At 39.8% G+C, this 24,633-nt stretch overlaps 1 protein-coding gene across 3 annotated transcripts in view; it reads right to left on the bottom strand.

Moving 5' to 3' along the window:
* The window catches only part of LOC143036702 (rRNA N(6)-adenosine-methyltransferase ZCCHC4), a 40,491-nt gene that overhangs the window by 5,464 nt on the left and 10,394 nt on the right, over positions 1–24,633 (bottom strand). For all 3 annotated transcript variants that reach the window (XM_076204327.1, XM_076204325.1, XM_076204326.1), the window contains 2 exons: positions 17,180–17,291; positions 15,083–15,205 (listed from right to left, as the gene is read on the bottom strand). In XM_076204327.1, coding sequence (XP_076060442.1) covers positions 15,083–15,205; positions 17,180–17,291 — 235 coding nt within the window. The remainder of the gene's footprint in view (positions 1–15,082; positions 15,206–17,179; positions 17,292–24,633) is intronic.

The raw sequence follows: 24,633 nt of genomic DNA, 5'->3' as shown, positions 1-24,633 counted from the left end.
AGAAACTTAAGAAATTCTTTCAAAATACAAATTGGGAAAAATTCTACAATAAAGAGACACAAGTGGAAGAGAAATGGTTGATTTTGATGGAAATCTATAATGAAGGAGTGGATAAATACATACCAAGACAGGAACAGGAAAAAGTGTATATTAAGTGCTGGTTCAACAGAGGATGCAGTGAGGCAAAACATAGAAGATATAAAGCTTGGAAAAGATGGAAAAAAAAAAAAAAAAAAAAAAGGCAATACATTAACCAAAGAAATGAATATGTAAAAGTGCACAGAGGAAAAAAAGAAACTACAAAAAAGACATCATAGAAAAATGTAAAGACCAACCTAAGCTATTCTAGATATGTGAATGGTAAACTTAAAAATAAACAGGAAATGATGAAACTACATCATGGAAATAGAATACTCAGAAGATTTAGAAATGGCTGAAGTCATGAACAATCACTTCAACTCTGTTTTCACTAGAGAAATAATACAAATTGGGATGAAGGGAATAAAGTGCGATCCCTCCATGAGGGAAATAACACAAAAAGAAATAATGGACCAATTAACAAACCTTGATGTCAGGAATTCACACAACCCAGATGGAAATGCAAATTGGATACTAAAAGAATATAAAGAAGAATTAATGGACAAAATATACAATATAAGTTGTTCATTCAAACAAGGAAAAACACCAAATGACTGGAAAAATATCAATATTGTACCAATATATAAAGGAGGAAACAAAGAAGATCCAACAAACTACAGATCAGTTTACCTTACAAGTGCTGTAGCCAAAATTTGTGAAAAAGTTATTAAGAACAGATGGATAAAACACCAGGAAGAAAACAATGTAATAAATCTGAGACAATTTGGATTCAGACAGGAAAGATCATGTGCCACAAATTTAATCTGTTTCTACTCAAGACTAATAGATATAATACAAGAAAGGGATGGATGGGCTGATTGTGCTTTCCTAGACTTACAAAAAGCCTTCAACAAAACAAAAAAAACATAGGAGGGATACAAGGTAAACTACTAAACTGGATGGAGGATTTTTTGCATGGAAGGAAAATGAGGGTAGTGCTCAGAGAAAAGAGTTCAGCTTGGGAGGAGGTGATTAGTGGAGTTCCACAGGGATCAGTATTGGCTCCAATAATGTTTGCTATTTATGTGAATGACATGGATGAAGATGTGGAATGTTACATGAGCTTCTTTCCAGATGACACTAAATTACCAAGGAAAGTGAATACTGAAACGGATTGTGTATCACTGCAGAGAGACCTGAACAAGGTTTGGAAATGGAGTCAGAAGTGGATAGTAGACTTCAACATCAAGAAATGTAGCATAATAGAAATCAGAAAAATTAAAAAAAAGAATATCAGGACAATATAAAATCGGAACTAAGTAAAGAAAGTAGGATCTGAATAAGACCTGAGAGTAATCATCACAAATGACATGTTCCCTGATAAACAGATAAACAAAACTGTTGGAAAAGCCTACAACTTCCTAAGATCAATAAAGATGGCTTTTACCTATTTGGACGAAGAAATGGTAAAGGATCCAGAGAGCAACTATGAAGATGGCCCCAACACTTTCAAGCCTGTCAATGAGGAAAGATTGTCAAAAGTGATTTTACCAACTCTGGAACAAAGAAGAGAAAGAGGTGACCTACTGACCATCTACACAATTGTGAAAGGCATGGAAGCCCTTGATAAAGAGGACTTACTAAATTGGGATGAGAGAAATACAAGAGGATATGAAAAGAAACTCAAAAAGCCCAGTTATAGAAGAGACCTGAAAAAAATTGTCTGGAAGAAACTGGATGAAACAATAGGGCTTGTAAAAACTATATATGAACTTATGAGTAAACTAGACATTGCAAGATATAAATATGGGACACAGCAAGCATAGCTCCCCTTCCCATAAGATACAACTAGGAAAATACACCAAAGGCCCCTTCCCACTTAGAAAGGGGGTGACCAAATCAAAACAAATACTCTCTACATGCACATTAAAACCCATCTCAGCATCTTGTGGATTTAAGGCCATCCCTCTTCCCCACCACACTGCTAAGGTTGAAAGCAATGTGGCAAGACACAGCACCTCCGTAGCAGGACCCAACAGCCAGAACTGCTTTAATCCCACAGCTTCATTATGTGGTAACCCTCCTCCTCATCCACTCAAAACATTTACAGAGTAAATAAAAACATCCCTTTGGACTTCATCACCCTTTCATCCATTTGCAGCCTTCCTCCACTCACTTCTATCTTCTGCACTCTCTATACCAAGCTCCATTGACATTCCTTGTGCATCTAATGCCTCCTTTACCTCATCAATCCACCTTAACAATATTAGTAATTCTTGTTCCAGTTTCAATAACTGAAAAAAACTTACATCTGCATAGTACCAGGTAATGACCCTCAGATTTGCCCATTGATCTCTTCTGGAGGAAACTTTAGCACTGTACTGCATTAAAGTATTTTACATACCTAACTGGCTATATCTATATACAGTGAGACTTCTCATTAACGGACGTTAATTAGCTGTTTTTTCGGTGTTTTCGCTGTGTTTTCGGAGTTTTTGGTGCTGTTGTTTAGTGCGTGCAATCACTATGCCACCCAAAAACCACTCCAAAACACCGAAAACACAGCGAAAACAGCTACTTAATGACCGTTAATGAGAGGTCTCACTGTACTATGGGCCTATTAACCCTTATAAGAGAGGTAGCTAGCCAAGGCATGCGCCACCCATTCCCATCCAGTTCGCTCCCTTCTGCCACCCATTGTTTCCTTCCACCAGATACCTAACTGAATTTACCTAATTGTATATACATACATATACCAAAGGCCTTTTCCCCCCTACAAGGGAGGTAACCAAAAAACAAAGGCATAAAATCCACTCCCATCCATTCCATCCCCATATACTCCACTCCCATCCACCCTCCTCCCTCCCTCTTATCTTGGTTCCTCCTGGATGACAGGTCATCCCTGCATCTTGCCCACTGCCCTGGGTCAGAAGCAGCACATCCACAGCAAGGCTGCTTCATTAAATCAGCGACACCTCCCTCTATGCCCCCTCATGCAGAAAAAGAGAAGACAGGGAGAAATCCCTTTAGGCTGTGTTAATTTATTTTTCACACATACTCACTCACCCCCCCCATCCCCTACCCACTCCCTTTCATGCATCACAGCATTATCCATACACAACCATTCTCCATTCTCCCCTATCTTCTGTCTTCTCTTGTCCTTCCTCAAAAGACATTCCTCTCTTTCCCAATGCCCCTTTTACCCCATCCATCCATCTCATCCTTGGTTGTCCCTCTCATGTTCACTCCTTCTACCTCTGCCTTCCACACCTCTTTTACTAATCTTTCTTCACTCATTCTTTCCATGTGTCCAAACCATCTCAATACTCTTTCATCAACCCTATCTCCCAACTCCCTTTCCACCCCATTCTCCTGATCACCTCGTTTCTCACTCTATCCAGCCTAGTAACCCCTGTTACACTTCTCAAGCACCTCATCTCAAACACATTCAAACTTCTCCTCTCTTCCTCTCTTATGTTCCAAGTTTCTTCCCCACAATTACTCCTTCATACGCAGCAACACTATGGACACCCAGTACTGAAAAGAATATAAAGATATTAGAAAAAATACAAAGAGCAACAACAATGTTGGCACCACTCTCTCCAAATTAACATACGAACAAAGATTGTCCAAATTGGAACTACCAATTCTGGAACAAAGAAGAGAAAGAGGAGATCTACTGGCTATTTATAGAATCATTAAAGGAATGGAAATCCTAGATAGAGATGATTTATTAAAATGGGACAATGGAAAAACAAGAGGACATGAAAAGAAACTCAAAAAGGATAACTAGAAAAGAGATCTGAAAAAAAAAAAAAAAAATAGCTTCCCATATAGAGTGGTGGATACCTGGAATAAATTAGATAAGGAAACAGTATGTGCAAACACTATTCAAGGTTTTAAGAAAAAACTTCATGCTGAAAGATACAAAGACAGGTCACCACGAGCATAGATCCCTTCCTGTATAATACAACTAGGTAAATACAATCTCCTCTTAGCATCCATTGCCAAATGTATATTTCTCATTACACTTTTTAAACCACCAAGGCATTTACTTGCTTCTATCAATCTACATTCTACCTCAACCTCCACTCCCTTTCCCGCCACATTTGCACCTAAGTATTTAAAACTATCCACTTCCTCCAGTCTCTCTCCCTTCATACTTACTTCCAGTCTGCTTCCACTTTCTCCCCTTGTACATCTCATCACCTTACTTTTACCCACATTTATCTTCAACTTCCTTCTTTCGCACACCTTCCCAAACTCTGTCACTAACTTCCTCCATCACTCCTCTGCTTCTATCAATCTACATTCTACCTCAACCTCCACTCCCTTTCCCACCACATTTGCACCTAAGTATTTAAAACTATCCACTTCCTCCAGTCTCTCTCCCTTCATACTTACTTCCAGTCTGCTTCCACTTTCTCCCCTTGTACATCTCATCACCTTACTTTTACCCACATTTATCTTCAACTTCCTTCTTTCGCACACCTTCCCAAACTCTGTCACTAACTTCCTCCATCCCTCCTCTGATCATACTGTAACTGTAGTGTCGTTAGCAAACAAGAACTGGCTTATCTCCCATCTTTCTCCATTTTCTTTAACCATCTCCAATCCCCAACCCATTACCCTTGCATTTACCTCTCACACCATTCCAAGAGAGGAGCTTGAATGTGTTTGAGATGAAGTGTCTGAGAAGTATGATGGGGGTTACTAGGCTAGATAGTGTGAGAAATGAGGAGGTGAGGAGGAGAACAGGGGTGGAAAGGGAGCTGGGAGATAGGGTTGATGAAAGAGTATTAGGATGGTTTGGACACATGGAAAGAATGAGTGAAGAAAGACTAGTAAAGGAGGTATGGAAGGCAGATGTGGAGGGAGTGAACATGAGGGGACGTCCCAGGATGAGATGGATGGATGGGGTGAAGGGGGCTTTAGGGAAGAGGGGAATGTCTGTTGAGGAAGGACGGGAGAGGACAGAAGACAGGGGTGAATGGAGAATGATTGTATATGGAAGATGTTGTGATGCATGAGGTGGAATGGGCGGGGGGATGGGGGGTGAGGTAGTGTGTGTGAGCAAAATTTTGACGCAGCCCGAAGGGATTTCTCCCTGTCCTCTCCTTTATATGGGGGGAGGGAGGGGGGGGTGCCGATTTAATGAAGCAGTCTTGCTGTGGATGTGCTGTGTCTTGCGACACTGCTTCTGACCCAGGGCAGTGGACAGGGTGCAGGGATGACCCGTCATCTAGGAGGTGCTAAGATAGGAGGGAGGTTGGAGGGGTGTGGAGTGTTTTCAGGGATGGAATGGGCGGGAATGATTTTATGCCTTTTCCTTTTTGGCTACCTCCCTAGTAAGGGGGAAAAAGCCTTGGTATATGTATGTATGTATGTACCATTCCAACCATGTATAAATTGAACAGCCAAAGCAACATAACACATCCCTGGTGAAGTCCCACCTTTACATCAAACCACTCTCTCTATTTGATTCTAACACAAGTTCTACTACTCTCATAAAAACTCTTGACTACTCTTAAAAACTTTCCTCCTATCCCATATATCTGCAATACCTCCCACAGTGCCTTCCTGTCTACCCTGTCATAAGTCTTTTCCAAATCCATAAAGGCCCAAAACACATCCTTACCTTTTCCTAGAGCTTTCTCACATATATATCTTCTCACAAAAATCTCATCTACACAACCCCTACCTGTCCTAAAACCACACTGTTCCTCATCAATTATTCCTTCTGTTCCCCTCCTAATCCTCTCAATCAAGATCCTCCCATAAGCCTTCCCAACTACGGTTAACAAATTGATCTCTCTGAAACTACTACACTCACACTTGTCCCCTTTCCCCTTGTAAAGTGGAACTATACCGTACAGGCACTCCTCCAGTCCTCCGGCAAACAACCCTTAAACAAATACTAAATAACCTCACCAGGCAGTCCACCATAACTTTACCTCCTTTTTTTTAGACATTCTGCATGACACCCATCCAACCCAGGTGCCATACCTGTTCTCATCATCTTAACAACTGCCTTCACTTCATCTTTCCTTATTTCTCCTCCATTTTCCTCACTCATCATGGCCATTTTCTTAGCGCTTCCCACTGCAACTACCTTTCTCTCTCTATCCTCCTTCACATTTAGCAACTCCCTAAAATACTCTGCCCATCTTCCTCTTACTGCCATCTCTTCCATTATTATCTCTCCATCTGCACCTTTTACCTTTTCTTCTCTACTTGATTTGCCTCCTCTCCCTCTCTTAATTTCTTTCCAAGACATCTTTTCATTATTTACAAAATTTTCTGTCATACTCTTACCCCATTTCACATCTGCTCTCCTCTTTGCCTCCTTTACCTTTTGCTTTATTTCTCTTTTCTTTGTAATTCTCATATGATTCTTTCATCCTATTTTGTTACCAATCTATGAATGCTTGCTTCTTCTCTTCTACAACTTTGTTTGCTTCATCATCCCACCACTCACTACCCTTCCTTCTATTTCCTCCCATCCTTGTTCCACACACCATCTTTGCACACCTTGTGACTTCCTCCTTGAAACATTCCCATTCCTCCTCCACTCCTAGTTCTACTCTCACCTTCACTCCATCCCACTCCTCTCTCAGCTTCTTCTTGTACTCCTACTTTTCTTTCTCACTTAATCAGTTTACTCTATGCACCTCCCTACCTTCTGTCCTTTTCCTCTTTCTCCATCTATCCTCCACTCTCAACTTTCCACCAAAAAATTATCTGATATTCCATCACTCTCTCCCCTTAGAACATATACATCCTTAACTCTTCCTACTATTCTCCTGGTTACCACTATATAATCCATTAACACTCTACCACCCTTCTATCCATCACCCTCTCCCATGTGTACTTATGTTTGACTTTCTTCCTAAACAGTGTATTTGCTATCATCAACTCTCTAGACACACCTCCACTAACAACTCTCCACTACAGTTTTTTCCTGGAACTCCACACTTCCCAACCACTCCACCTATTGGTTCATTTCCTACCTTCGCATTAAGGTCTTCCAATACCACTACATTGATATTTCTCCCTAAACCCTTTTGGAAACCATAGGACAGATACAAGGTAAACTACTGAAGTGGATGGAGTTTTTGTATGAAAGAAGAATGAGGGTAGTGCTCAGAGACAAGACTTCTATTTGGGAAGATGTAATTAGTGGAGTCCCACAAGGATCAGTGTTGGCTCCAATAATGTTTGCCATTTATGTGAATGACATGGACGAGGGAGTGAAATGTTATATGAGCTTCTTTGCAGATGATGCAAAACTGTTGAAGAAAGTGTGTACTGAAATGGACTGAAAATCATAACAGAAATCTAAACAGGGTTCGGGAATGGAGTCAGAAATGGGAAGTGAAATTCAACACAGAAAAATGTAGCATAATGGAGTTTGGAAAAAGTAAAAAAAGGATATCTGAAAGATATAAAATTGGTGAAAAAGAAGTTAAGAAAGAAGGATCTGAAAAAGACCTGGTAATGATTATCACAAAAGATATGATATATCCCCTGACAAACATATAAACAAGACTGTCAGCGAAACCTACAACTTACTGAGAGCAATAAAAATGGCTTTTACCTACTTGGATGAAGAAATGGTAAGGAAAATAATAGTCAATATGATGAGGCCAAAATTGGAGTATGCAGCGACACTTGTCACCCAATACAAAAAAGAATATAAAGATTGAGAGAATCCAGAGAGCAGCTACGAGGATGGCCCCAGAACTCTCAAAATATTCATATGAAGACTGGTAAAATTGGAGTTGCTGACTCTGGAACAGAGAGAAAGAGGTGACTTTCTGACCATCTATAGAATTATGAAGGGGATAGAAGTTCTTGAGAGAAGACTTGCTAAATTGGGATAGGAGAAACACAAGAGGACATGGAAAGCTTAAAAAGGACAATTATAGAAGGGACCTGAAAAAGAACAGCTTTCTCCACAGAGTGGTAGATGTATGGAACACATTGGATGAAAAAACAGTGTGTGCAAAAACAATACAAGAATTTAAGAGATGCTATCGAACATCATTTAGAAAGTAACCGTTTGATAAATGATAGCCAGCATGGTTTCAGGCGGAAACGTTCTTGCATGACTAACTTACTCGAATTCTACAACACAGTTATCTCGAATTATGACAAAAGAAACAATATAGATTTAATATATCTAGACTTTGCAAAAGCTTTTGATACCGTCCCACACGAAAGACTACTTACTAAATTAGCTTTACACGGAATAAGTGGTAGCCTATTAGGTTGGACTAGAAATTGGTTGAATGGTCGAAAACAGAGAGTTGTTTTAAACAGAAAAACTTCTAGATGGAAAAATGTTACAAGTGGAGTTCCTCAGGGTTCCGTTCTTGGGCCACTTCTATTCATAGTATATATAAATGATATAGACCATGGACTAAAATCTACTGTTTCCAAATTTGCTGATGATACAAAACTGTGCGGAGTGGCAAATGATCACTCAAACCAATTATATATTCAAGAAGATTTAGATCAATTACAGCAATGGTCTGAAAAGTGGCTAATGAAATTTAACACGAGTAAATGCAAGGTAATGCACATAGGTAAAAATAACAGTAAGTACGATTACAAGTTATTTGGAAATTCGTTAACAAAAGTGGATAGTGAAAAAGATCTCGGCGTAATTATCAGTAACGACCTCAAATCATCCAAGCAGTGTATTTCAGCCTCTGAGAAAGCAAATAAGATTCTAGGACTCATTGCACAATCTTTTGATTTCAAAAGTCCATCACTCATTAACAAGCTAAATAAATCGTTAGTTCGTCCACATTTGGAATATGCTGTTTCCGTATGGTCACCGAATCTCATTAAAGACATTGACAGACTAGAAAAAGTACAACGGCGAGCCACAAAACTGATTCCAAATATCAAAAATAAATCATACGAAAATCGACTAAAACATATGAATCTGTTTTCCCTAAAAAAGCGTAGACTCAGAGGTGACTTGATACAGGTCTTTAAAATTCTAAAGGGAATTGACAACAGCAAAAGTGACAAAATGTTCACATTGAATGAGAATCAGACAAGAAACAATGGTCTCAAACTGTCCGGAAATAGATTCAATTTGGAAGTAGGTAGAAACAACTTTGCCAACCGTGTAGTTAATGAATGGAATAAATTTCCTGCACAGGTAGTGCAATGTAGTTCAGTTCGAAGCTTTAAGAATCATTTAGATAAACACCTAAGCAAGATGCTGTAATGATTATAATTTATTTTATATTATTTGTTTTTGTTTTGTTATCATTTGTCTGTCTGATTTTCATTTATTATTAGTTATATGTTAATTTATTATTATTTACTATTTACCTGTTTGTTTATTATTTAACTATACCTATGCATTTATTTATGTATTTTATTGGTTATTTACATTATTATAGTTTTTATTTATTATTTTATTATTATTATGATTTGTTTTTCGCATCCGACCTAGAGTATGGACCAAAAGGTCTCCTGTCGGCATGCTCCGCCTTTGTAATCCTTTGTAATTGGATATGGAGAGATACAAAGATGGGACACCACGAGCTTAGCTCCCCTTTCCCATAAGATACAACTAGGTAAATACAACTAAGTAAATACATCTCCCTTCCCAGTTTCAACTTCATCCACATTAACCTTGGAGAAACCTCCTTCCACTCCACCACACACTTACATATCTTTTCACTTACTCACCATTTCTCTCCCTCATCCTCTCTTCACTCGAGATCCTCCCAACTACACTCCCAAACTCAAACTCGCCCCTCTCTTTCAACTTAGATTCACTCAATGCCAACACATCCATCTTTCTCCTCACAAACATACTGCCTATCTCTTCCCTTTTACTCTCATCTGTACCACATCCACACACATTAAAAGACCCAAACCTTAGGGTACTGGTTGCAAAAGTCCTCCCATACACTCTCACGCCTTTACTTTTTTTTAGGAATACCCCCTTTGGGGCTACAGGGAGAAGGATGCTTAGTCCTATCTCTGTCCCTTTTTTGTTGCATCATATGACTCGAGTGGAAACAATTGGTGGCAGTATTCTTTTCCCCCACCACAGGGTTCAGCGAAATGAGAAAATCAATATTCAGAAAAATGGTACAGGACAGTAACAAGGGGTGGGGGAACAGCATAACAGAAGGACACAGTATAATAATCATTATTTCTCTATGAATAGAGATTTCCTCTACCACAGACAAAACAGTCTGTGGCTCTGGTCCATAGGGTCACCCCATATAGACCCTAAAGTATCAGCTGCATGCTACTTAGCAGCCTTTATCCCCACAATAACATGCAGCCAATACCCCAGGGGGGGTTGTTTTAATTTACCTAATTGTAGTTTTAATTTACAGGGTATTGTTTTAATCTACCTAATTGTAGTTTTAATTTACCTAATTGTGAAATATAGAAAAGGAGCTAAAGTCATGAGATTCTATCTCTTTTTCCCAAACAATTATACCAAGTTTTGAATTAATTTATGATTTTTGCTTGGGCCATATAAATTTCTAAGCTATTCCAACATCATTTACAATTTGTTCCCTTGACTCCATCTAACTACCCCAGATATCAGCCCAATCAAGAAATTCCTCCTATGACTGTGAAGCTGCAGTTTTCCACTTAGTAAATCTACAAGCAGTAATAGGAAAATGGGTATAGCATTTTAGAAAGTTGATGAATGTGGAGGAGGATTGGGATTAATTGACTGTGGTAGTGGGAGGCACTAAGAAAATCACAGTAATGGGAGAGGAAATGGAAGAGATATAAGAAAAAATGAGGTAAAAGGACCTTTGAAAATGACAAGAGCTAGTATGGCACCTACGTCAGATGAGTGTCATGCAGAGTGGCTAAAAAGAGAGGTACAGTTATTATGGATTGGCTAGTGTGGTTATCTAATGTGTGTCTAAGGGAGGGTAGAATGCCAGAGGAATGGAAGAATGCCTGTATAGTTCCACTTTACAAAGGAAAAGGAAGCAAATGTGATTGTAGCTGTTTTAGAGGGATCAGTTTGTGAAGCATAGTTGGAAAGGCTTATGGGAGGGTTTTAATTGAGGGGATAAATAGAGCAACAGAAGGAATAATTGGGGAGGAGCAGTATGGGTTTAGGAAAGGTAGATGATGCATCCATCAAATCTTTGTGGTAAGATAGATTTGTGAGAAGGTTTTGGCGAAAGGTAAGGATGTGGTTTGGGCCTTTATACATATAAATACCAAGGCTTTTTTCCCCTTACTAGGGAGGTAGCCAAAAAGGAAAAGGCATAAAATCATTCCCACCCATTCCATCCTGAATACACTCCACACCCCTCCACCCTCCCTCTTATCTTAGCACCTCCTGGATGACGTGTCATCCCTGCACCTTGTCCACTGCCCTGGGTCAGAAGCAGTGTCGCAAGACACAGCACATCCACAGCAAGGCCTTTATGGATTTAGAAAAGGCTTATGACAGGGTAAACAGGAAGGCACTGTGAGAGATACTGCAGATATATGGTATTGGGGGAAAGCTGATGAGGGCAGTCAAGAGTTTTTATACTAGTAATAGAGCCAGTATTAGAACTGGAAATGGAAAGAGCATGGTCTGTGGTATAGGTGGGGCTGTATCAGGGGTATATCATGTCGCCATGGTTGTTCAATGTGTACATAGATGGGGTGGTACAGGAGGTAAATGTGAGGGTAATGGACAGGGGATTGGAGATGGTTAGAGATTGTGGAGAGAAGAGGGAGGTGAGCCAGTTGTTGTTTGCATACAACACTGTGCTTGTGGCAGAGTTAAAGGAAGGATTAAGGCATTCAGTGGTGAAGTTTGGGAAGCTATGCAATAGGAGAAAATTGAAGGTAAATGTGGGTAAAAAAGGTGATGAGATGTACAAGGGGAGAGGATGTCAGCAATTTGGAAGTCTTAAAGAAAAGAGGCTGGAGGAAGTGGATAGTTTTAAATATTTGAAGTTGCATGTGGCAGGAAATGTAAGAGTGGGGGTGGAAGTAAACTGTAGATTGAGAGAAGCAAATAAATGTCTTGGGGGATTGAAAAGAGTTATAAGATACTGACATCTGGGAATAGATGCAAAGAGAAGATTATATGAAGGGGTGATTGTGCCTATGGCACTGTATGGTGCAGAGACTTGGAGTTTAAGAGAGGCAGAGGGGAGAAGTTTAATTGTGTTTGAGATGAACTGTCTGAGAAGTATGATAGGGGTTGCAAGGTTGAATAGAGTGAGAAATGAAGAGGTGAGGAGGGTAGGGAGGTTGGAAAAGGAGCTGGCAGATAGGGCTGAAGAAAGATTACTGGGAAGGTTTGGGCACGTGGAAAGAACAAGTGAGGAAAGATTATCAAAAAATGTGTAAAAAACAGAGGTGGATGGAGTGAACTTGAGGGAAACATCAAGGATGAGATGGATAGATGGGATGAAAGAGGCTTTGAGTAAGAGATGTCTGCTGAGCAAGGGAGTAGGCAGTGGATAGGGGTGAATGGAGAATGGTTGTATATGTATGATATTTTGATCCAGCACAAAGTGATTTCTCCCCCATCTTCTCTATTTTCCACATGAGGGAACAAGGAGGGAGGGTTGCCATGTAAATGAAGTGGCCCTGCTGTGGATGTACTGTGGATGTATTTGCTTCTAACCCAGGCAACGGGTAGGAGACAGGGATGACCTTTCATCTACAAGGAGCTAAGATGAGAGGGAAATAAAGAGAGGTGCATGGATGGAATGGGTGGGAGTGGGTGTGTGTCTTGACTGGCTACCTCCCTTACAAAGGGAAAGAACTCCTTGGTATATAGATAGATAGAAGACAAAAAGAAATATTAAAGATGAAGGAGGTTCCAAATTGTTACAAAAATATCTAGACAGCACATATACATGAAGCCATGAATGGAAAATGCCTCTGCCTTTGCTTTTAGGAATCTCCCCTGTGGGGCTACAAGGAGAAGGATGCCTAGTCCCAATCCCCGTCCCTTTATTCTCACCTCTTACGATCCAAGTGGGAATACTTAAGGGAGAGCAACTGGAAGAAGTGGATAGTTTTAGATATTTGGGTGCAAATGTGGCAGGAAAAGGTGGACTGAAGGTGGAGGTAGAATGTAGATTGAGAGAAGCGAGTAAATGCCTTGGTGGTTTAAAAAGTGTAATGAGGAATAGAAATTTGGGAATGGATGCTAAGAGGAGACTGTATGAAGGAGTGATTGTGCCAACAGCACTGTATGGAGCAGAAACATGGAACATAAGAGAGAAGGAATTTGAATGTGTTTGAGATGAAGTGTCTGAGAAGTATGATGGGGGTTACTAGGCTTGATAGAGTGAGAAATGAGGAGGTAAGGAGGAGAACAGGGGCGGAAAGGGAGCTGGGAGGAGTGGGAGATAGGGTTGATGAAAGAGTATTAGGATGGTTTGGACACATGGAAAGAATGAGTGAAGAAAGACTAGTAAAGGAGGTATGGAAGGCAGATGTGGAGGGAGTGAACATGAAGGGACATCCTAGGATGAGATGGATGGATGGGGTGAAGGGGGCTTTGGGGAAGAGGGGAATGTCTGTTGAGGAAGGACGGGAGAGGACAGAAGACAGGGGTGAATGGAGAATGGTTGTATATGGATGATGTTGTGATGCACGAGGTGGAATGGACGGGGGAATGGGGGGTGAGGTAGTGTGTGTGAGCAAAAATGTTGACGCAGCCCAAAGGGATTTCTCCCCGTCCTCTCATTTATATGGGGGGACGGAGAGGGGGGGTCACCGATTTAATGAAGCGGCCTTGCTGTGGATGTGCTGTGTCCTGCGACACTGCTTCTGACCCAGGGCAGTGGACAGGGTGCAGGGATGACCCATCATCTAGGAGGTGCTAAGATGGGAGGGAGGGTGGAGGGGTGTGGAGTGTTTTCGGGGATGGAATGGGTGGGAATGATTTTATGCCTTGTCCTTTTTGGCTACCTCCCTGGTAAGGGGGAAAAAGCCTTGGTATATGTATGTATGAATGGAAAATGAACACCAAAAAAATGAAAAAACTGGAAATAGATAAAATCTCAAAAAAGATGACCAATGAATTATTCAATGGAAAAACAATCAATTACAAAGGCAACAGAAGAGAAATACTTGGAAGTGTTGGTAATGAATACCCCATCACCTGACAAAGACATCAGCAAAATCATGGATAAAACATACAGACTACTGATTTCTCATTACATGGACAAGTTGAAAACAAAGTTAACTGAATGCTTGATCAGCCCTAAATCAGAATGTGTATGTCCTTCATATAAAGTGAAGGACATACACAAGATTGAGAGAACGCAGAAACCAGTAGCTATTTTTTTTTTTTTTTTTTTTTTAAGAGAAGGTTAGATTAGATAACTTTATGGATGAGGATGATAGGTGGTAATGGAGATGGAACTGCCTAGTATAGAACTTATGGTCTCTTGCAATCTCCTTCATTTTTATGTTCTTATAAAATGTACAAAGAAAGATTAAGTGAATGGGACCTACTATCATTGACAAAAACAGAAAAAGGTGATCTCATGACAGTGTTCAGTTCACAGAAAGGAGATGAAACTGACAGATATCTTTTGGTCTGGGACAGGAAAGTCATGTCATAGAAACAAATAAAAAAAAAAACTACATGTCTAAATGATATCAAGAAAAATGGTTTTCCATGAAGATGCATCAACTTCTGGAATAACCTAAATGATCATATAGTTCAACCTAAACCATATGTGAATTCAAAATCAAATACAATAATTGCTCTCACTCCCAACACCACGTAAAGATAAGTATTGATAACCAACAACAAAATACTAAATATTCTTTAAAACCAATGATTTGTGCATCACCTGAGCATATTTGCTTTTATCTATTCTCATCAGATTAGCACTCCATATCAGGTTGGCCTGTTCTACTCTCTTAATCCCATCTGTCTTCTAGTCCTTTCATGCATCCTATCCTAAATATATATTTCAGAATCACAAACATTATTATTTTGACAATAAATCAGTGGACCAACTTGGAAGAATACTGCTTTCCTCTTTCTTGTTCTGGTTCCTCCAATCATTCTGAATGCTGCTCAGGGTTTCAGCGAGTAATTCCAAGCGACCACCAAATGGGGGATCTGTGACCATGACAAGATCTGAAGTATAAAAAACAAGAAATGAGATGCAGAGCACTAAATACAACTTCAGAATTTTATTTTTTTTATTTGATCAGCCATTACATATAAAGCAAGGTAGCCAGGAAGAGGAAAACCCTTACTTCTTTCACTCCCTTCACATATATCTCTACTTTCTACTATTACCTAAAATATTCCACTTCATTGCATTAACATTATAAACACTAATTTTGTAACTTGTATCCTATGGATGAGCTCATTTCTGTTAATCATTCTATCTTGAATTAACCTCTCTATTTTGATCACTTACAAACACAACATAGACAACAGCTCAACAACTCTTCTAAAAGAGATCTAGAGGAAGCCCCATGGACTAATGACCACTGTGAGGCTGTGTATTTCTAGTCAGTGAAACTCAAGGTAATAGATTATTATTATACCACCCCTCATCTGAATAAAATCTACAAAGTATACATCACCATGGCAGAGGAATTAGCAAACTATAAAATAAAAAACAATCTATTTATGCTGGTGCATTGTGACAAGTTGATGAAGGTGGAGAAAGAAGTCATGGGTCTAGTTCCTCTGAAGAAGCATAGAGCAAAACCAGTCAGGAATAAACTCAGAAACTCGGAACTAGACCAGTGACTTCTTTTTCCACCTTCATCAATCTATCTACATACCAAGAGCTTTTTCCCCTTATAAAGGAGATTGCCAAGTTAAAGGCATGCATCCACTCCCACCCATTCCGCTCCTATCCACCTCCCTTTCCTCCCTCTTATCTTAGCTCTTCATGGATGATAGGTCATCCCTGTATCCTTCCCACTGCCCTGGATCAGAAGCAGTGTTGCAAGACACAGTACATCCACAGCAAGACCACTTCACTTAATCAGCAAACCCCCCTCTCCATCCCCTCATGCAGAAAAAGAGAAGACGGGGAGAAATCCCTTTGAGCTGTGTCAAAATATCATTCACACAGAAGCACCCCCTACCCATTCACCAATCCCTTCATTGCATAAGAGTATCATCTATACACAACCACTCTCCACTCATCCCTTTTGCCTGCCTCCTCCCTTCCTTGCTCAACAGACATTCCCCTCTTAGTCAACATCCCCTTTACCCATCTTACCCTCAGTCATCCCTTCAAATTCGTTCCCTCTACCTCTGCCTTCCACACCTCTTTTACTAATTTTTCTTCACTCATTCTTTCCATGTGTCCAAGCCATTCCAATACTCTTCCATCAATCCTATCATACTTCTCAGGCACCTCATCTCAAACACATTCAAACTCCTTCTCTCTTATATTCCATATTTCTGCCCCTATACAATGCTGTCAACACAATCACTCCTTCATACAATCTCCTTTTAGCATCCATTCCCAAATGTTTATTTTCTCTTTACACTTTTTAATCCACCAAGACATTTACTTGCTTCTTTCAATCTGCATTCTACCTCCACCCCCACTCCTCCCTTTCCTGCCATATTCACACCCAAGTATCTAAAACTATCCTCTTCCTCCAGTCTCTTACCCTTAATACTCACTTCCAGTCTGCTGCCACTTTCTCCCCTTGTAAATCTCATCACCTTACTTTTATCCACATTTATCTTCAACTTCCTCCTTTCGCACACCTTCCCAAACTGTCACTAACTTCCTCAACCCCTCTTTTTATCCTGCTTCAAGCACAGTGTCATCAGCAAACAACAACTGACTTATCTCCCACTTTTCTCCATTTTCTTTAACCATCTCCAATCCCCAACCCATTACCCTTGCATTTACCTCTTGCACCACTCCATCCATGTATAAACTGAACAGCCAAGGTGACATAAGACACCCCTGGCGAAGTCCCACCTTTACCTCAAACCACTCACTCTCTCCATTTCTGATTCTAACACAAGCTCTACTCCTCTTGTAAAAACTCTTTCCTATATACTATAGTTAGGTAAATACACATAAGATTAAACCTAAGAATAATAAATAGATCAATGAATACTTACTCTCCCCCTCTGAGATGAACTCTAGGTAGACTTGTTTAGCATCCTCCCCATCAAAGAAGTGGTGATTAAACATGTTATACTGAATAAACTTGCCTGGAGAATAGAAAGCACTCTGTAGGAGAAGAAAATTATCCAACTGTACTATAATCAAATACATACATTATTAATTCAATCAATCATATTTGAATATGTGTCAGCTAGTGAATGTTTAACCCCTTCACTCCGGGCCAAAATCTCGCGGGCAGCATTAGCTGCCAGACGTGCGATGTTGCGTCATAATACTCGCATTATAAAAATAAAGTTACCACTGTATTGCTCGTTCTCTTTCACCCATGAATTTTGATAACCATAGAAAATATGATGAAGCCAGTTTACAGAGTATGGGGGTCGCGCAGGTACAACTACAATATATATAATCAAGACGCTGACATCGGCATCCTCGCGTACCCACTTGCTCCTCATGACGCCTATGCAGGCGTCATCGTATCGAAGGGGTTATGTGAGCAATTCATCTTGTGAGTGAACAAGTGAGTGCATGTTTATGGTGTGTTTACATCTATATGGAACCTGTTTGTGATGGTCCTATACGATGGAGAGAAACCAATCTCCCTGCCATGCATTTCACAAACCAATCAACCCCATCATCCTGAATCTTTGTCTCCATCTGTTAATCTAGATTTCTCCCCACCTTCTCTATTTCTGCATGAGGGGACAGAGAGGGGGGTCATCGATTAAATGAAGCAGCCTTGCTGTGGATGTTCTGTGTCTTGCGACACTGCTTCTGACCCAGGGCAGTGGGTGAGATGCAGGGATGACCCAAGATAAGAGGGAGGAAGGGGGGTGGATGGGAGTGGAGTATATGGGGATGGAATGGGTGGGAGTGGATTTTATGCCTTTGTTTTTGGTTACCTCCCTTGTAAGGGGGAAAAAAACCATGGTATATTATATATGTTGGGATCAATGATGTGTATGCAATACTTGTGGTCCTGCAAGATAGATGTAAGAAAGAAATGCTTCTCTTACCCCCACCTTCACAACCATTCAACACTCTCATATCCATCTTGACCAGGTCCATGACCTCTACCTGTTGAGTTCAACAGCATTTACTCCACCTTTTCAAGTAAGCAACGTTGCCAAATGGCAGCTCCCTCTTCCTATTAATATAATCTAGTGACACAGCAACTGTACAACAAACCTGATCTGCTTCTATTCGAGACTAATAGAAATAATACAATAAAGGGATGGATGGGCAGACTGTGCCTTTCTAGACCTACAAAAAGCATTTGATAAAGTACCACACAAAAAACTAATAAGAAAAATAGAATCAATAGGTGGTATCAAAGGAAAATTATTGGAATAGATGGAAGACTTCCTGACTGGGAGAAAAATGAGGGTAGTAATTAGAGACAAATACTCGAATTGGGAAGAAATGATAAGTGGTGTCCCACAAGGTTCAGTATTGGCTCCAATCATGTTTGCCATATATATATATATATATATATATATATATATATATATATATATATATATATATATATATATATATATATATATATATATATATGCAATAAAAACACTAGGAGCGTGTGTTCACAAATGCGTAAGTAACCACTAGGAAAAGTAAACTAACGAAGCAGAGCTTCAACTCACTTTCACGGCGGTAGATATTACAATCAAGGAAAGGCAAAATACCTTCATTCTCTATCTCCACCGTGAACTTAATGGAACTGACCAAATTATTAAGCTTACATAAAAAATCATTTACATTATCTTGAATGGGCCACAGACATAGGATGTCATCAATGTACCGCATCCATGTAATGTTGGGGGGAATGATCTTACTTAAAATTTTGGTTTCAAAAAACTCCATATATAAGTTACTCAATACGGGGGAGAGAGGATTACCCATGCTCATTCCAAATTTCTGAGAATAGAATTTATCATTAAATTGGAATTTGCAATCTTTAACACACAATTTGATCAGTTTAATTAAGGTGCCTGAAGGTAATGGTAAATCATGCTTATTTAACTCTTCTTTTAGATAGATTAAAAGGTCATCCAAAGGAACTTTCGTAAACAAACTAACAATATCATAACTTACCAATTTAAATTCATAATCTGGTTTTACCTCACTTAGTTTGTTAATGAGGTCCAAACTGTTCTTAACATGTGAAGTGGAAATAGTTCCAACTAGTGGACTAAGAATTGTTACCAACCATTTCGAAAGTTTGTATGAAGCTGAACCTATTGAAGAAACGATTGGTCTTACCGGGTAATTTGGTTTATGTGTCTTAATTAGACCATACATGTAAGGCAAAGGAGGGCTGATAGAAATAAACTTTTTGATTAGTTCACTATTTCCACTTAACAATTCTTTTATCTTCTTATTGAAATGGCTATTCACTAATTCAGTAGGATTCTTTAAAAGTTGACATAAGTATCTTGATCTTTAAGTAGTACATCCATTTTGTTTAAATAATCATTTTTGTTCATAATTACTACAGCGTTTGATTTATCAGCTTTTGTGATATGTAAATTACTATCCTTTTTGAGAGAATTAATAGCAGTGATAAAACATTCAGGAGAGCTGGGAGGTACCTGATTAGCTAAAGCACCATAAACAATACCTTTACATATATTAACATCATCTATAGGCAGATCTTTATCACATTTTAAATTACAAAAAGCTTTACCAATGTTAATGCTGTTAGATGAAGTTTAGTGTATATCGCAAACCAACCAATGTTTGTTCATATATACACTATTATTCCTCACACCCTGATGGCGTAAAGATATCTGTTTTTTCGTCGATGTACCTCAGGGCCCTACGCATTTGCAGCCCAGAGTACATCGATGATGAAATAAGATGTATTTACGACATTGGTACTAAGCTACAATACCCCACACATGTTCTTGACAAAGCTTACAATCGTGCTAAAAGGACATTTTATAACCTTAGGTCAACTCAAACTTTCAATATGAATAACTTGCTAATTTTACCGTACCAAGAGAACCTGCAAAATATTCCTAATATATTACGTAAATTTAACATTAATGTAGTTTTTAATAATAAGAACACTGTAAGACAACTGCTCATAAATAATTCTGTCAATAGTGATAAAGGGTGTGGGTACAAAATACCTTGCAAATCATGTAATCAGTTTTATGTTGGTCAGACTGCTAAAACACTCACAACACGAATCAATCAACACAAGAAATACGTTAGAGAGGGAAACCAATCTAGCGGTATATTCAACCACATGAACCATATTAACCACCCAGTTGACTGGGATAACGCTAAAGTCATCACATACAACAACATAACAGAAAGAAATTTAATTGAATGCAGTTTGATCAAATCTAGTAAGGGGATAAATGTTAATCTTCATCAAGGTTTGTACAAATTAGATAGTTTTATTTCTCATGAAATTTCAAAATTGTTTAAATTGTAATATAAATTATGAGCAGTTGTCCCATACTTGTTGGTTACCAGGATGGCCCAAACGTCCCATACTTGTTGGCTACCAGGACGGCCCAAACGTCCGTCACGTGTACTTCTTCCACTACCTCTCCGAATGCCCTCTTCACTATGTCATATATTATGTACCTTGTTTCTTCATCTTATAATTCCTTCTTTGTATCTGCACTGAAGATGTAATTATACGAAAGCGCTCTGCTTCGTTAGTTTACTTTTCCTTGTGGTTACTTACACACACACACATATATATATATATATATATATATATATATATATATATATATATATATATATATATATATATATATATATATATATATATATATATATACATATATATATATATATATATATATATATATATATATATTTAAATGACATGAATGAAGGAGTGGAGTGTTATATGATTTTTCGCAGATGACGCAAAAATACTAAAGAAAGTAAGAGCAGAGGGGGATTGTGAATCATTACAGTTAGACCTAGACAAAATCTGGAAATGGACTCAAAAGTGGGAAGTAAACTTCAATATCAAGAAGTGTAGTATAATGGAGTTTGGAAAAAGAAAAAATAGAATATCAAGAAATTATAAAACTGGTGAAGAAGTAAAAAAAGTGAACTCAGAAAGAGACCTTGGAGTAATAATCAGCAAAGACATAACACCGGACAAACACATCAATAAAATAGTCGGAGAAACCTTCAAACTATTAAGGTCAATGAAAGTGACATTTGACTACTTGGATGAGGAAATAATTTTAAAAAATATTAGTTACACTAATGAGACCAAAACTGGAGTATGCAGCAACCTATGGACACCCAGTACTAAAAAGAATATAAAGAAATTAGAATTTTTATGAGAGTAGTAGAGCATGTGTCAGGATTAGAAATGGAGAGAGTGAGTGGTTTGAGGTAAAGGTGAGGCATCATCAGGGATGTGTTATGTTGTCCTGGCTGTTCAACTTATACATGGTTGGGGTGGTGCAAGAGGTAAATGCAAGGGTAGTGGGTCAGGGATTGGAGATGGTTAAAGAAAATGGAGAAAAGTAGGAGATAAGCCAGCTGTTGTTTGCAGACAACACTGCGCTTGTGGCAGGATCAGAGGAGTGATTGAGGAAGTTAGTGACAGAGTTTGTGTGTGAAAGAAGAAAGTTGAAAATAAATGTGGGTAAAATAAGGTGATGAGATGTACAAGGAGTGAAAGTAGCAGCAGACTGGAAATGAGTATTACGGGCGAGAGACTGGAGGAAGTGGATAGTTTTAGAGACTTGGGTGCAAATGTGACAGGAAAGGGAGGAGTGGAAGTGGAGGTAGAATGTAGATTGAGAGAAGCGAGTAAATGCCTTGGTGGATTAAAAAGTGTAATGAGAAACATACATTTGGTAATGGATGCTAAGAGGAGATTATATGAAGGAGTGATTGTGCCAACAGCACTGTATGGAGCAGATACATGGAACATAAGAGAGGAAGAGAGAAGGAGTTTGAATGTGTTTGAGATGAGGTGTCTGAGAAGTATGATAGGTGGTTACTAGGCTGGATAGAGTGAGAAATGAGGAGGTGACGAGGATAATAGGGGTAAGGGAGTTGGGAGATAGGGTTGATGAAAGAGTATTGGGATGGTTTGAACACATGGAAAGAATGAGTGAAGAAAGACTAGTAAAAGAGGTGTGGAAGGCAGATGTGGAAGGAGTGAACATGAGGGGGCAGCCTAGGATGAGATGGATGGATGGGGTAAAAGGGGCTTTGGGGAGGAAGGGAATGTCTGTTGAGGAAGGACGGGAGAGGACAGAAGACAGGGGTGAATGGAGAATGGTTGTATATGGATGATGTTGTGATCCATGAGGTGGAATGGGTAGGGGTTGGGGGGAGAGGGAGTATGTGTGAGAAAAATTTGACACAGCCCGAAGGGATTTCTCCCCATCTTCTCCTTTTCTGCATGAGGGGACGGAGAGGGGGGTCAACAATTTAATGAAGCGGCCTTGCTGTGGATGTGCTGTGTCTTATGACACTGCTTCTGACCCAGGGCAGTGGACAAGATGCAGGGATAACCCGTCATCCAGAAGGTGCCAAGATAAGAGGGAGGGGAGAGGGTGGAAGAGGGTGGAGTGTGATAGGGATGGATTAGGTGGGACTGGTTTTTATGCTTTTGTTTTTTGGCTACCTCCCTTGTAAGGGTGAAAAAAGCTTTTGGTATATGTATGTGTATGTATGTATGAGAAAGAATACAAAGAGCAATGACAACATTGGCACCAACTCTCTCCAAATTAACATACGAACAAAGATTGTCCAAACTGGAACTACCAACTCTGGAACAAAGAAGAGAATGAAGAGATCTACTGACTATTTATAGAATCATGAAAGGAATGGAAATCCTAGATGGAGAAACATACATATACCAAGGCTTTTTCCCCCTTACTAGGGAGGTAGCCAAAAAGGAAAAGGCATAAAATCATTCCCACCCACTCCATCCCTGAATACACTCCACACCCCTCCACCCTCCCTCTTATCTTAGCACCTCCTGGATGACGGGTCATCCCTGCACCTTGTCCACTGCCCTGGATCAGAAGCAGTGTCGCAAGACACAGCACATCCACAGCAAGGCCGCTTCATTAAATTGCCGACCCCCCCCCTCTCCGTCCCCCCATGCATAAAGGAGAAGATGGGGAGAAATCCCTTCGGGCTGTGTCAAATTTTGCTCACACATACTACCTCACCCCCCATCCCCCCGCCCATTCCACCTCATGCATCACAATATCATCTACATACAACCATTCTCCATTCACCCCTGTCTTCTGTCCTCTCCCATCCTTCCTCAACAGACATTCCCCTCTTCCCCAAAGCCCCCTTCACCCCATCCATCTACCTCATCCTAGGACGTCCCCTCATGTTCACTCCCTCCACATCTGCCTTCCATACCTCTTTTACTAGTATTTCTTCACTCATTCTTTCCATGTGTCCAAACCATCCTAATACTCTTTCATCAACCCTATCTCCCAACTCCCTTTCCACCCCTGTTCTCCTCCTCACCTCCTCATTTCTCACTCCATCCAGCCTAGTAACCCCTATCATACTTCTCAGACACCTCATCTCAAACACATTCAAACTCCTTCTCTCTTCCTCTCTTATGCTCTATGTTTCTGCCCCATACAGTGCTATTGGCACAATCACTCCTTCATACAGTCTCCTCTTAGCATCCATCCCCAAATGTCTATTCCTCTTTACACTTTTTAATCCACCAAGGCATTTACTTGCTTCTCTCAATCTACATTCTACCTCCACCTTCAGTCCACCTTTTCCTGCCACATTTGCACCCAAGTATCTAAAACTATCCACTTCCTCCAGTCGTTCTCCCTTAATCCTCACTTCCAGTCTACTGCCACTTTCACCCCTTGTACATCTCATCACCTTACTTTTACCCATATTTATCTTCAGCTTTCTTCTATCACACACTCTCCGAAACTCTGTCATCAACTTCCTCAATCCCTCCTCCAACCCTGCCACAAGCACAGTGTCGTCCGCAAACAACAGCTGGCTCACCTCCTACTTTTCTCCATTTTCTTTAACCATCTCCAATCCCTGACCCTACCCTTGCATTTACCTCTCGCACTACCCCATCCATGTATAAGTTGAACAGCCAGGGCGACATAACGCATCCTTGATGAAGTCCCACCTTTACCTCAAACCACTCACTCTCCCCATTTCTAATCCTGACACAAGCTCTACTACCCTCATAAAAACTCTTGACAGCTCCTAGTAGCTTTCCTCCTATCCCGTATATCCGCAAAACCTCCCACAGTGCCTTTCTGTCTAGCCTGAGATGATCTATTAAAATGGGACAATGGAAAAACAAGAGGACTTTAAAAGAAACTCAAAAAGGATAACTATATAAGAGATCTGAAGAAAAAAAAAAAAATGCTTCCCACCTAGAGTGGTGGATACCTGGAATAAATTAGATAAGGAAACAGTGTGTGCAAACACTATT

This window comes from Oratosquilla oratoria, chromosome 21, assembly GCF_046742065.1.
Source record: "Oratosquilla oratoria isolate Oo_2021 chromosome 21, ASM4674206v1, whole genome shotgun sequence".
NCBI classification, from domain to species: Eukaryota; Metazoa; Arthropoda; class Malacostraca; order Stomatopoda; family Squillidae; genus Oratosquilla; species Oratosquilla oratoria.
Note: the sequence above shows the minus strand (reverse complement) of the source record. Positions and strands in the feature narration are given on the sequence as shown.